Source organism: Podarcis erhardii (genome assembly GCF_964252035.2).
Source record: "Podarcis erhardii genome assembly, chromosome: 5".
NCBI classification, from domain to species: Eukaryota; Metazoa; Chordata; class Lepidosauria; order Squamata; family Lacertidae; genus Podarcis; species Podarcis erhardii.
The window spans coordinates 59,988,933-60,004,495 of NC_138509.1; the positions used below are offsets into that span (position 1 = coordinate 59,988,933).

General features: G+C 41.4%; 1 protein-coding gene across 5 annotated transcripts in view; it reads left to right on the forward strand.

Annotated features, from left to right (window-relative positions):
• The window catches only part of ARHGEF4 (Rho guanine nucleotide exchange factor 4), a 154,345-nt gene that overhangs the window by 64,503 nt on the left and 74,279 nt on the right, over positions 1-15,563 (forward strand). The window contains exon 1 of one of the 5 annotated variants that reach the window (XM_081864042.1): positions 6,467-6,784. The exons of the other annotated variants lie outside the window; for them this stretch is intronic. Coding sequence (XP_081720168.1) covers positions 6,592-6,784 — 193 coding nt within the window. The 5' untranslated portion in view covers positions 6,467-6,591. Of the gene's footprint in view, positions 1-6,466; positions 6,785-15,563 lie in introns of those variants that run through there. 5 annotated transcript variants of the gene reach the window in all.

Below are 15,563 nucleotides of genomic sequence, written 5' to 3' on the forward strand. Positions count from 1 at the left end.
TTTAAGGGACATAATGAAAACCTGATTGGATGGAAAGAACTAGTGGGGTGCAGTTGTATCTGGGGGGAAACTGTATAGAAGGAACAGTGAATGACATACTGGTGGTGGTGTTGCTCTGTACATCAAAGTTGAACTGTTTGATGAACTCTTAGGTGTCAAAAGGAGCTAGCAAGGTTATAAAAGATGCCAGAGGAAGTATTTTTGAAATTCTAACATGTTGTCTCATACTATAAGTTGAAGGGAGATCAACTGAAGGGTATTGTATAAATAACAGCTGCACACACTCTTATGTTCCAAACATGCCCATATAATTTATCTATTGTATTTATTTCAAATAATTTATATCTTGTTCTAACCAAAAACACTCAGAGCAGCTAGCAATAAATATACCATCTCATCAAAAACAACACACTAAATCAACACTAAAGCCCCAAGCATAAAAACAACAATAGCAGAACATACAAAAATACACAAAAATAACGGCACTACATTCATTTCAAGAAAATGGTTTCCAAACAGTACAAGAAATACTACAGGCAAAATGCTGAATTGATGGGGCGAACTAATCACCAGATGGGGTCTATCAATGTCGACAAGACGTGGGGCCATGATGCATTAGTCTCCAAGAATCTCAGAGGGAAGGCACTCATCCTTGAAGAGGTCAAGAAAGTTCTTTTCTCAGCAATAAATTACCTCCGCTCCCATTGACTGAATCACTAGCATTTGAGAAACTTTGCAGGAGAAACGGAGGGAATCTCTGTCAGTGTGCTGTAATATAACATCATCATGTGACCAAGTCATGGAAGAGTGCACCAATGATTTCTGAAGCTGTGCAAATGAAAGTGTCACTTTTTGATGACTTAAAAGAGACATTTGGCATAGGAAGTCTGGCTGGCAGTTGGTGGATTTGCAAACTAGCTTTCTTCGCTGATATAACATGGTACATTTGTGGCCTTACGGCAAAGTTGCAAGCTGAAGGAAAGCTGATATGTGATTAGCTCAGCAGTAGAAAAGTTCACAAAATGAAACTGCAACCTTTTCAAAAGAAGGTAATTCAAAGTAACTTGTTTCATTTCCTGTCCTTAATTCTTCTAATGTCAGAATGAAGGACATGGGAGGGCTGTATTCCACTGTGCAAAATTGCTTCATCTTCAGCAGCTATTTTCTGAGAAGAAGAAGAAGAAGAAGAAGAAGAAGAAGAAGAAGAAGAAGAGGAGGAGGAGGAGGAGGAGGAGGAGTTTGGATTTGATATCCTGCCTTTCACTCCCTTTAAGGAGTCTCAAAGCAGCTAACATTCTCCTTTCCCTTCCTCCCCCACAACAAACACTCTGTGAGGTGAGTGGGGCTGAGAGACTTCAAAGAAGTGTGACTGGCCCAAGGTCACCCAGCAGCTGCATGTGGAGGAGCAGAGACGCGAACCCGGTTCACCAGATTACAAGACTACCGCTCTTAACCACTACACCACACTGGCTCTCAGTGAGATGATCCAGGTCTCAGAATGGTTCCTCTGGAGGTACATTTTTTAAAAAATCTGTAGCTTATGTGGAATCTGTATCAAATTACCATTAATTGAAACTATTAGTATGCAGTCAAGGAAAACATATCTAAATCTAGTATTTTAAATACCCTAAAATACTAAAATTTAAAAAATGACAGCCCCATTTGACTTGACGGTGCAATTGGTTTCACACCCTGCTTGTTCCAGTTCTAATAACCACAGAGTCCCATATCAGGGTCCTAATGGAAGACTACTTAATTAACCCAGTAAGTTGTCAATCATGGCATGTAAGGATAAAGGAGGGAAAAGATAGTGTGAAGACAGAAGGTGATAATCAACTAACCTGTCCTGTTATAATTTTTACTTGCACACAGAACGGCAAACTAACACTATTTCCGCCTTGTCTGGATGCTTGTATCAAGTCCACCTCTGATCACAAACATTGGGATGTGATGAAAAAGAACATACTGATGATACTGAACCCCAATCTCCAGTTGAAATAGCATGGGATACAAGATTGAACCTTTAGCATGACACACACCTAAAGCCATGGGATACAGCCACAGTCTCTAAGCATCACCTTTTGTGACCTATCCTTCAGGAGTGAATAGAGCCACTGCAAGTTAGTGCCATCTTGGGAATGGGAAAGGGTAAGAACACTAATGAGATGTCCAGGAGGCTAATCAACAGGATCACATTCACCCTTCATCTACCAGTCTAGACAATTTACCAGGATACCAAAGACAGTTTCAGTGCCAAACCTGGAGTGGAAGCCACATTTGAAATAATCAAGATAATCTGCATGCATTCACATCTACACAGAATCCAGTTTCTAAACACCTACTTTGAGATGACTTTACAGGCATGCACATGCTTTATCTCTCACACATTTGCTCTCTCACACCTGTGCCCTGATCTGTTTTCTGCCCCAGCTATTTTCATCTCTCTCTCTCTCTCTCTCTCTCTCTCTCTCTCTCTCTCTCTAGTTCTCCACCCAGTTGTTTGGTTTGCTGTTGTCCATTCACCTTAGCCAACTACATCCCATGCCCTAGCTTCTTCCTGAGCTCTGATTCAGCTCTCTCAGTGCCTGGCTCTTGCTAGTGCCATGTTTGTCAGGCACTGCAGATTCTCAAGAAAATGGCCCGTTTTGTTTCCCCACTATTCCTATTGTATGCTACAAGAAAACTGAATTATACACTTTCATTCCTTCAAGCTGCACCCCCCCCAAAGGGGAAGGTTGCCTATGTCAAAGCATCCCCCACAGGCAACACTATTGAAACTGCAGCACAGTCTTTGCAGCAAATGTCACATTTTTGCTTTTCTAATCATTTTGAAGAAAAATGTATCTGTGGGAAGTGACATAGAATCTAGGTCTCACAGGTTAATATGAAATTTGGTATATATTTGTTATATATTTAGAAACGCATGGCCACTTCTCATCAAAAAGGGTTTGTATCTTTTTTCTTAGTAGCAATGATGGTCACGAATAAGAGAAACAGGCAACTGAAATGATACTTTTATGTGAACCACTTGGCATTTAAAATACTCAGTGCTAACTTTTGAGTCACACTCTTTGCAACTTGAATTTTAGTTGCATAGGCTATTTATAATCTAATTAGCAGCATCTTCATTAATATACCACTTCCTTCTGCATTCATGTCCTGACAATGCAGCATTGATTCCTCCCTGCCATATATATCTCTAACCATCTAAATCTGAGGAAGAAACTGGGTAACTTGAAAACTTGCATTTCAAACACCTGTAGGTCCTATACGTAATAAAAGTATCACTGCCCTATTTCTTCTTTCATTTCTTTCCCCTCTTTTGTGATCCTGGTTCAAATTAAAGCATGTGCCCATGCATGCTTGTTCCACATTAAATAAATGAGAGATAGGTCAGGAAACATGGTTAATGATGTTGCCTCCATTTCTGTGAATTAAATTAGAATGTGACAGAGCACCTCAGTCGAGCTGCAGTTTGGTATTGTGTGGTTGCTGATATGTTGCTTCACGAATTTTATTGTATTGTCTTTTTTATTGTTTTGCCTGTAGTTTGCCACCCTGAAGGTGTCAATCGGGATTGAAGGTGCAAGATTTAAATCCTTTAAGAAACAAGCAAACATACAGCCACCATTTTAAGGATTACACATTGAGAACCCTGTGGAAAAGCTAAAACAAAATCTTACCCCTCCCTCCAAAGACCCCAGTGAAATTGCAAAAGATGATCTATTGCACACCTTGAAGAACCAACTGCACATCATCCATTCTGGCTTTTATAACATCAACCATAATCTTTTATTGCTGCAGCAAGGCATACAAGATCTAAGCAACAGGCTCAGCATTGCAACACGTAATTTAGTGGCTATCAAAAATGTCTATATAAAAACAACAATGGCCTGACAACCATTGCTACTCAGACCAACACAGGGTAGTTGTGCTCGGAAACTTTAGGACTCTGACGATCTCACTCACTGAATCAGATCTCATCAGATGTGCGGAAACCAAACAGAGATTTGGTTTAACTAAGCTTTGGTTCAGTGAGTAAGATCGGATTTTCGCAAGCCACAGCTGTGGAACAATAAAAGCTCTCAGACCTGGGGGAATTAAAGGGTACACAATATGATTGAAATACGGGTCAAGTGAAAGTGTGGATGAGCCCTTAGTTGAAGGCAGAGTCAGAATACCAGTGGCTGGAAGTAGTAGCAGAAACAGCAACTGCAGCTCCAACTCTACTCTATGTCACAAGAGCCAGGCCCTGTGGAATTTTCCATGCCCCCCTCATAGACCCATTATGAATGAACATCCAGATGGCTGCTGGTATTTCTGTTTGGCAGACATGTAGCGCTTGACCACATGTAAGACAGCTCTGCTGTTTGAGAGAGGCTGTTCTGTACCTTGCTCCATTAATGCCTCATGACAGAGCAGATTAATCTTGCTGTCTTCTATGATGCTAAATATGTAAGATCTTCATTACCTCCAGCTGGGGAAACCTTTCTTCATAGGAGACCTAATGCTAACTGGTTTTATTTTGTTTTATCATGAACTTATATTTTAACTGTTGTTGGCAGCTGCTTTGAACACAGCGAGGGGCATGACTTGCATCTATCAAATAGAATAAAAAAAACTTCCCTGAGCATTTATAAGGCTGATCTTTGATTAACACTGTTCATCAGAAAACAAAAAGCCAAGGGAGAGATTCCTTTTGTCTTGAAATTCAAGGATGACTTCAGTCATCTTTAGGTCTGACCTGCTGGAGACTTCAGTCTGTGTGCAATATTATCAAAATGTACAGAAAAAAGGACACCCAGCTGAAATAAATTGGGTTACATTGATGGACAACAGGTGTCCTTTGTAGAGTTTTAAGGCTTCAGCCTGCTTCAACTGTATTCTCTGTGTTCTAGCTTATGTCATATCATCCCTGTCTGGGCCCCATAAGAGAAGCAGTTGATTGTGCCTCTTGGAAATACTTGCAGGGTCTCTTTGCTCATAGTCTCTGCATATTTAAAAGCTGAATTCCTTCCTTGCAGGGAATGCAGTCTTGTATTGTCTTTGTTTCACTATGCACAGGAGTGGGATCTCTCTGACTCTCTCTCAGCTAACATTGGGAGGGAAACAAATGTCTACGAGACATATTTAATATTTTACAGCAAAATGTGGTTGTTGTTTTTTGTGAGAGAAGAAGCATACTTTAATCATTTCAACCTGTTGCAGGAATTATCACAAATGCAACAGTTAGTGCTCTCCTATTCAGAAAGATGGTATTCCAAGAATGTTTCTATTTTAACTTTTGTAGATTGACAAAGATACTGCATGGAAAGTGCATCCATGGGGGATTTCGTAGGTCCTAGAGCTGCCAACTGTTTTCTGGCTGAGCTCCAGTGCCTTTAATGGCTTTATGAAGGCAAACACTTAGCAGCTTTCCTTGCACGGAGAGACAGGGATGAGAAAGGTACTCCTGCTGAAATTTTCCTGGTACACAAGTGTCTCAAGGGCACAGAAACCCTGCCCTGGGGAAAAATTGGAAATCCTAGTAAATTTCTTATCGTTCTAGGAAGCTCTGGGGATTTCTTCATGTCTTAGGTGTGCTCATCAAAAGACAAAATAGTTTTGCATAGCCTGTGCTGGTCAGCTGTCTGTTAGCAGAACTCTACTTGGGAATTGCAGACCTCACACAGAAATATGTACTTTTAGCATGAAAAACTCTGAACCACCTGAATGCCTTATTTTCCCTAGGAATGCTTCCTGCACTTGCAGTTGTGTGCCAAAGCATGAGCCAGAAGCACAAAATGTTCTCATGTATGTATTCCACATTCAGAATGAAACTTTATTTAAACCAAGGATGATGAACTTGTGGATCTCCAGATCTTGTTGGACTCCAAATCCCAGCAGCTCCAGCAGTACAGCTAATAGTCAAGGATGATGAGAGTCCCCACAACACCTGACGAGTCACAGGTTCCCTGGTATGATGTATGCACTTTAAAAAGTGATTTTGCCTCACATCACCAATCACATAGTCTTGAGGGCCAGTCCCTGCTTCTTTGGATCTGATCTTTTTCGAGTGTATATTTTCCCCATTATGTAGTGGTGGTTCCAGTGCCTTGTAAAACAGTTTTAACTGCTGCAGCTCCAGCTAGTTCTAGATATCCTCAGGACAGTGTGAACATGTGCTGCCCAGTCCTCTGCCTGTTTACTTAGCTGTCAGTCTCATTCTTTTCCGTGGGCCTTATTCACAGGTATGTGTGCAAAGGATATTGTCACTTTATTTCTTGACCCTTTGGAATTTAAGCTCTCAATCCGGTGATCTAGTCCTTGGGTTGTTTAATGCCTTGGCAATCAGCTTAGAAGCAAGCCCAGCTTCTGCAAACGGTAGCTGAGGCTTTTTCATCAGCCACAGAGGGAGCCTCCCTGACGGACCCCTATGATGTCAGGTTGCATCGTGCAGGCGACTGGCAACTCAGAGGAGAGGAATCCCACACAGCTCTGAGACAGCAGGACCTGGTGCCACTGCCCTGTGCGTAGCTGCACAGTGCTGTTCCATCTCCCTTCTTTCTCCGGAACAGCAGAGCCTCTTGGCTCTCCCCTCTGCCTGCCTGCATGAGGACCCAGCAATGCTCCAGCTGCGAGTCTGGCGGTGCACACAGTGGAGAAAACTGCAGTAGCAGTGGCAGCTCTGGGCTCTCCCCAGGTTCGGATTCAGATAGCAGTGGAGTGGTGTGTGGTGGTGGCAGTGGGATGAGAGGTGTCCTTTCCAGATACTGGAGCTTGGAGAGTCTTCATTCAGCTTCTGGTAAGGAAAGCTCAATTGTTGCTCTGTGATATTGCACTGACCTTGGGAGATAAAATTGGAAGAAATGGAGAATTTTGATAACTGAGGATGGGCAGCATGGTCGTTGGGCAGCAGAACAAGAAAACCTCAGAGCTTTGTACCTATGCCTTGTGCTTGGTATACTACTCAAGACTGTAGCAAAAGCAAAAGCACCTGATCACACTTCGGCAATCAAGAGTTCAGAAGCAAGGATTTCAAGGTTTTGAAAAGATGCTTATAGTCTTTGTCAGCTTGCTGTTTTTACATCGGCGAAGTTGTAAAATCCACAATACAGCATGCCTTCCCCCTTGTTAAATTATTGAGGAAGATTAGCATTACAGCCTATTACAGTCTGATTTGTGTCCCTTTTGTCTTCTTTGAGAATTATCTTATTTATTATTCATTTCCAACACTGTTCTGGCTCAGTGTTGTTGGCATCTGTCATTCAAGTGATGTAATATACAGTGGTACCTTGGGTTAAGTACTTAATTCGTTCTGGAGGTCTGTACTTAACCTGAAACTGTTCTTAACCTGAAGCACCACTTTAGCTAATGGGGCCTTCCGCTGCCGGCGCGCCGGCGGAGCACGATTTCTGTTCTCATCCTGAAGCAAAGTTCTTAACCCAAGATAATATTTCTGGGTTAGTGGAGTCTGTAACCTGAAGCGTATATAATCTGAAGCATATGTAACCCAAGGTACCACTGTATGTTCATAGGTAAGAACCAGTGTTTGAAACTCCCATTGTTCTAGGCGCATTTTGCGACAGGGAATTTCATTAGCGCAAGGAGTTTCCGAGCTCTGGGCGCAGTACTGCGCCTAAGATTTCAGATTAAAATTGCAGAGTGGAAAGGGACCTTTTTCTGCCTTCCCACTCCCAGCTACTTAAGAGACCCTTTTAAGAATACTATGGGGGTGGGCAGGGGAAGGACCAGACCATGTGAAAAATGGACATAATATTTTAGCTGCAGTTCATTCATTTTCAGCTTTCTATTCTTGTTATAAAAAGCACACCTAGACATTCCGTTGTTGCGCCCCAAGGTTTAAGGCACCTAGGTTTAAGGTACGTTTAGCTCCTAGCTTTCATAACTCAGTTTCTAACACTGGTAAGAACTGTAAACATGATATATTAGGGAGAATTTGCAGTATTCTGATTTCACCGTTGATTGATGAACATTTAATTTCTTATCAAGATATTGATAACTGCAAAGGTTTCTGTTTTTGATTGATATTGCCCATCAGTTTCATTATCCACTAGTTGGTAATAAGCTACTTTCCCCCTTTGGTTAGTTTTGGCATGGGCCTTCAAGCATGACGGAGAACCATATTTTCCACTAGGTTTGCTGTGTGCTAACACTGGAAGCCTGGATTGGAAGGTTCAGTTTCATCTTTGGAACCCATTGAAAGTATCTCCTCCTGTTCCATGCAACACTTCTGTTGCGATTTGCAAGATTCCTACTGGAATGATAATAAGTTTGTCTTGCAAAGGTACCTAACCTTATGGCTCTTTATGGCTCATGTGGTATAGCCCCATTCTGTGCAAAAGATGTGCATCTGATAAAATGTGTGTATGCTTGATATGGAAAAATAAATCCACGGTAGACTATCATCTGATGTTTTCTGAGTGAGCAATCCAGTTTGTTTCCCTGTTTTTATAGCTGTCTGTTAACTCAGTGAAAGCTATTCGTTGATATGTGGTGTCTCACTGTATTGGAGTTATAAGGCAAGATTTACCTTGCAGTTGATGTGTATTCTGCAGTAGAGATAAGGTATTAGCAGTGTTTGTGTTTCTACTGTGGCTTTGGACTAAAAAGCAAATGATGCCTTAGGGTAGGGGTTCTTAGGAGGTCCATGAATGGGATTTAGGGGGTCTGTGGACACACAGAGAAAAAAAAGTATTCACTTTCCTTCCTGTTAGTTTGAAAATTGGCTTTGTGAAAATTATTTTGGGGGAATTTGAGGGAGATTCTCAAAGGACCACTGGCTCAGGGCAAAATTACATGCTATGTTATTTATGTAGTTGTGCCTTTAAGTGTAGGGGTTTTTGTGTGTGTTAAAAACATCCACACAATTTGCCAGTTTGGGGTTTTTAGCCCTTTGCCTCCTGCTATGGTTCTGATGTGGATTGGGCTCCTTGCACCTGCAACATGCATAGGAAAAAATAAGCAAATGGGAGTTTTTCCATCCATGCAAATTGCACACATGGGGCCTTTGAGCCAGGCTTGGACTGCAGTGGTGGGTAAAGGGTTAAAGCTTTTCTACAGCTCCTGCTAGGGTCCATCCAAATCAGGGCCACCATGCTGGCAGCTTGGGTAAAAGAATTGTAGCACTTGTAGCTGGCTGCTTGACTTAAGGTTATGGGCTCTTTATTTCAGCTATAGGTAAGATTTACAGTTCTCTTCTTGCTACCTACTGTTGGAGACTGGTAAGATTTTAGTAGCTCATTGTCATTGTACCAAATTGACTTAGATCTGACATCCATCCTGTTCCCACTCGGAGGGATGGAGGACAATGAGAAGTCTCTTCATCATAATGCTTCTTCCAGTGGTAATTTACAACAACCCCTCTCCAAAAGAGAGAGAGAGAGAGAGAGAGTTTGCCATGCCATTGTTTAACTAATACTTGTCCTGCCATGCTGTGTTTGTTAAGGGGAAAAAGCTCAAGGCATTTGAGGTTTGGATTACAACACAGTTTTTGCCAAGCCTCATGAACATTGACACAGGAAGGACTCGTGGTGACTGACATTTTTCTTAAAGGACAAGCTTCTCAAAGAATTCATTTCCCAATCTATTTTGCTTATGGTAAATAGAACGAGCAATTAAACAGCAAAGACAGCCAGAAGAAAAACAACTCCATATCTTTAATGGCTGCTTCTACACAGAGTCTTAATATTGTAAGTGGGTCATTCAGATATCGCAAACAGGTTGTTGACAACAGGTTTTTTTTTAACTTAGTGGATTTTCCAAGGAAAGAGTAAATCAGGCTTAAATATGTGTTTGTGTGTTTGTGTGTGTGTGTTTGTGTGTGTGTGTGTGTGTGTGTGAGAGAGAGAGAGAGAGAGAGAGAGAGAGAGAGAGAGAGAGAGACTGGCATTGTGAAGTCCACAAAGTTGCATGTGGCTGCTGCAAAAAACTTGAATGCATGAATAGCACTGATTTCATGATAAAAACACTTCTTGAAACACCCAATATTTGAAACAGAAAGAAAGCTGGTGAAACTACAGTATGTGCCAGGCTCTTACCTGGAACTCTAAATATGTTTTATAAAACTTTGTCAATACCATAACTCTAAATGGGAAAATGTTGAAGCAGGATTAACATTTTTACTGGTGCTCTGTGGATCTGCTGGGAGAAACAGTTAAACATGAAAAGGGATTTCTTTAGCTCATTAATAGGATATTGCATTTACTGAAAAGGTATTGGTAATGCAGGCAGTGAGCCTGAGGTTCTGCAAGCTAGAAAACATGTAAAATGTAATTAAATAATAAAGCAGTCTTTATGATTTACATTTTTATTACATTATGGGACTATTATGAAACAAATTGATTTTATGATTTTTCCATTCTGTCTAGGTGTGTGTGCTCAGTGTGTGGATGCAGGTATAACCACGTATTGTTTTTGGTAAACGTTAAGCCTCACTAAACATTGAAAACAAAATCCTCCATTAGGTGTCTAATTTTATCTTCAGTGTACTGATTCGATCAAGTGAGTTTAGGAAATGTCAGATGAGGAGTTTATAAGACTTGCAAGGTACACTGGAAAACCTCACAAATTTGAGTAACAGGAACACTATGAAAATCAGTTCCACGAAATGTAAAGGCATTCTGGGATTAGACCAATTTTTCTGCCTCAGGCAAAGGGCAAAATGCCCCCAACCCCACATTGCTGCATATTGAAGTTGACTGGAATGGCAGCTGAATCTTACTTCAACACTGGTGATGAGATAGCATCCTCTAACATATCCAAGGGCAATAAGCTAATTTATGGTGTGCAGGGCGAACTACTCAGTGTACACAACTCTTTGCCTCTAGCATTTCACTGGCTCCAAAACATCTGCCACCTGAGGCAGCTGCCTCAGTCTGCCTAATGGTAGGGCCATCCCTGCTTCATGCATCTGGAGAGGAATTCAAATGTCTAGCTGTGCTATTGTTTAGGGACGCAAAAGGAAATGCTTGTCTTAGTTTGTCAAAATTGAATAGGAGCCAACTGCATGATGAAACCAAATAAGGCAAATGAAGTTCTTGAGTATATTGGGAACAGGAAGTGGGTTTATTTCTAGTACAACAATACAAAGCTTTGGTGAAGTGTCATTTGAAATAATACTCATTTTAATAACTCTGAGAAAAATGAATTCAAATTATAAGAAGGAAGCTAGATTTATCAGAGGCCTATCTTGTTGGCATCCAGCTGTCTCGGGAGACAATGGAAGAGTGCGCCTTCAGGGGTGAAGTCAAACCATTGGAGAGTTGCATGCCTGCTGTGGGTGTAGAGATCGATATGAGAGAGACATGTTTTGTTGCAGCTGGGGCAGATGAAGGCATGCAGTTTTGCTGGTATAGGTATACCATGGCATTTCGGAATCAAGTGAAATAGAAAATCTGACTAAATTATTCATGCTTATTCATGAAGGTAACATTGCAGAGTGTATTCAGGTAGAACAAGGCTGTTTGGGGTACAAGAACTTGTGGTTAAAATTGTCATTTAATTAATTTAGGCAGAGAATCAGATGAAGATGTACAGTTGTAGAGTTGCAGAGCCTATTGTAAAGATAGACACATTTATGACTTGATACATTAAAAAAAATTTACTTTAGTGTCATGGTTGTAATCCACAGAAGTCAGGAAAGCTTTAACTAGCATGAGATCTTGGGCTTTTCCTCCTCACTCATGGAACATCAGGATCTATCCCAGCTAGAGATATGATAGGGAATGAAATGGATTTGTGTCACACTAAGTTTTTGGTGGCAAATGAGAGTGGTTGACTTTTGATACGCTATAAATCAGGGGTGGGGAACCTGCGGCCTGTAGATGTTGGTTTATTACTTCCATCAGCTCCAACCAGCATAGCCAATGCTCAAGAATTCTTTGAGTTGTAGTCCAAATGCCATCTGGATAGCCACAGGCTATTGGCTAGTGCTCGTTTCTTTGACACCCCCCCCCATTCCCTTTATAGTGTGTGTCGTGGCTCAGTGCTTGGTCAGCTTCAGGGCTCTTAGTATAGCTTCACTCCTGTTCTTTCTATTAAACACTCTGAAAATTCTGCAGGTTCATGTGTGAAAGATAGCATATATATTGCAGGTTATCTTCCCTAGCTTTTATAGTCACAAAGGGGATTGAGGACCTTCTAGCAGTCAACAGATGATAAGAATCTCTGGGTAGCAAAGCAAGGGACTAATATGCTGGTGCCTTTCATGAAAACAGCTAGCAATGGTTTATCATTCCTTGTAATTAGCTTATCTTTTCCAAGGCTGCATTTTTTTTGCATTACAGAATTGATAATAAATGGTTAGCATCTTTCTTGTTCAGGCTGTGAGGTTTTCCTTTTTAAGATGCCTTTGTCTGAAGACTTACCTTGAAGCACTGATATATGAACTTTGTCCATGAACTGCTGTGTATGATTTAATTGACCTTGTGCCTTTGGGTCATGCCTTCAGAGGAAATTGGAAGCAAAATGCAACAGAGAAAGGATGAAAGAAGCATTCGGCACCTTTTCAAGACCAAAAATAAATCCGTAGGTGCTCCAAAGCATATACCAGTGCAGACATTGTATTTCATGCTTGAATTGACATCTTGCGAGTTGGAAGGCATCAGTGGGATTCATCATTTTCATCATCACAAATTACTCTGATGAATTTCTTAATCTCCTTTTTTCCTTGCCTTTCGTTTGTGACTCCAGGTGAGAAAGCTCACAATAATTTTCTAGATCATTAAAGGGTGTTATTAATTCCTTCTCTCGCTTTAAAATAACTGGGCTCTTTCTGTTGTGGTAAATTAGCTTTGATCTTTACGTGCAACAGCTTATATCAAGATGCATTGAATTGTGAGATAAATGCAGAGCCACCAGTCCTGAAACTGAATGAAATTAAAGGGTCAGAGACTTCACTGTGGGTATATAGAGTTGCTAGCATTTGAAAACTAAGCAAGAAAGGTATGCTGTGGGGCAAGGAAAATACATGTCAGATAGAAATATTGCATATGAATAGGCACCATCAAAAATAATAACTATTGTTATTAATGATAGTTAATAATAATTTAACTATCCATTTCGCTTGGGGATTCCATTCCCGCCTGCTCCCTCATGTCAACAGAGTGTATATTAGCACACCCTGCCCCATTCTGCCTTGCCCTACTCATTTTCTTCCATCCATCCTGCTCCTGTTCTGCCTTCTTCCAGGTCCAAAAGGACCCACACACCAGTGATTGTGTGTCAATTTAACACCTAAAATGGTCGCTGCTTGGATAAAAACACAAAAATATATATCATCATCATCATCATCATCATCATCATCATCATCAATACCCCCCAGTTTAAAAGGCCAAAGATTGTTTAATTAGCCAAAGGCCTGGGATAAGAAGAATGTTTTTGCCTGGTGCCTAAAAATACGTAATGAAGGCACCAGGTGAGCCTCAGTGGGGAGAGCACTGCACAGGTGGGGAGCCACCACAGAAAAGCTCAAATTCACTTTTCCCATTTTCCATCCTTCAACAATGAATATAAATGTACACAAATCATATAATATTTTATGCGACATCCCTCCCTCCCCTTCTGCGGTTTCTTCTTTTTCTATTGTATTCTTACTGTATATCCAAGTTTATCCTTTTTTACAAATTTATCCTTTGTAATCCCTTTAAATTTATTACTGTTTGTGTTTTTGTCAATCCTGTTAACCTTTTTAATTGTTTACAATTTGTTTTCATATATTAAAAAAACCCAACCCCATTCTGTTAAAAAAAGTCTCTCATCTTGATCTCTTAATCTTCCGGTGAGTTTTGCCATCTCTGTGTATTTCATCAGTTTTAGTTGCCAATCATCTCTTTTTGGAGTCATTCTTCTTTCCAGTTTTGGGCATAGAAAAAGCCCACACTTGAGTTGCCACGCTCTGGACCTCTCATGGAGGAGGCACACAAAGAAGGGTTATGATTGTAGGGTCTGGGTCAGTTCATATGGGAAGAGGCAGTCCTTGAGGCACTGTGGTCCTAAGCTGTTTAGAGCTTTATAGGTCAAAACCAGCACTTTGAATTGGGCCCCAAAACTAACTGGCAGCCAATGTGGTAGAAAGGCTACATACAGCCTCTCTACCAGAGTTTTATGCATAAAAATAACGGCACCATTGAAAATGCATGTCCCAAGCTGCCTAAAACTAAGCCAAATCCAGGGCTAGAAATACACAAATCATATTTTCCTCTCTATTCACAGCACATAACACAAATAAAACTACAGTAATCTTCTTAAACACAACCATGCATTGTTTTCTTACTGCACGCTACTGAAGTAATTTATTACAATCCAAACCATATCAAAGGGCATTCTTATGCGTAAGCTCCTAGAAAATTCAATTTTAAACAGCAGCTTTCCTCATCAATAGCATCTTTTGTTGTGATCAGGCATGCAGGGCACAAAGGGTGTACACATGTTTGGCCCAGCAGTAGACCCTTCCCCAAAGCAAAGGCTAGTTGAGCGTTCTCTTTAGCAGACGCCGGTCCAGCCTTGTGTCCCCACCACCCACATATGCAAAAAGGGAACATAATAATTTCATTTGCAAATATAATGAGGCAGGAGGGTCACTGATTTGCTTGCTTTCATTTCCGTGCCTGGTGTGCATTTTGAAAATCTCCCTGCCCCCCCTTTCTTAGACTATTATTTCCGCTACAAAAAAGACAATAAATGTAAGTAAATTGTGACAATTTCACAAATACACAAATATGAAAACAAATATATGGATGTGGAATAATCAGGTCCATGGAATCAAAATACAAAAACACAGCAACTATTATATATACACACAATAACTCTGTAAATAAACTAATTCAGTAGCCACAGTCAACCATGACCCCACCCCCCAGCCTCGTACTGTTCAAAATCTGACTGTAGCAGAAGCCCACACAACAGGCCACATGTCTGATGCATTGGGGGAGTGGAGGGTCTTCATCTGTGAACAAAAAAAGCATAATAATTTCACCATATAGGGAACTCAAATCAATGTACTAGTTTACCACGGGGTTCTGACCTACACATTTAGGGGGTGGTTCAATAGATAGGGTGGTAGGTCCTTCAGTGAAGAAAAAAGAGGGCTACTTGGAACCACATAATAAGAAATGTGATATTCTAATACAGCCTTCCCAACCTGGCACCCTTTGGATGTTGTGGACTACAATTCTCTACAAACTACAAACCCAGCTAACACAGCTGGTGGTGGAGCTTCATGCTCCGGCACCGGGGGGGGGGCGGAGATCAGGCAGGGGTGGGGCTGGCACATGTCTCAGGAGCATGGCGCGCCGCCCACAGGGGTGTGGTGGGCATCCTGGGGGCGTGGCACACCGCCTGCGGGGGCGTGGTGCCCAGCGTGGGGGCAGCCGATGGCACCCCACCGGGATAGCGCTGCCTGGGGCGTTGCGCTCCCCCCGCACTCCTCTTCCTCCCCCACTGAACACAGCCAGTAAATAGAAATGATGGTAGGTGTTGCCCAAGGACATGCGGTTTGGGAGAACAGAAACCAGTTGGGAAGCTTCCTCTGAAAGTACTGGCTTTGCTTGAACAAACACTGG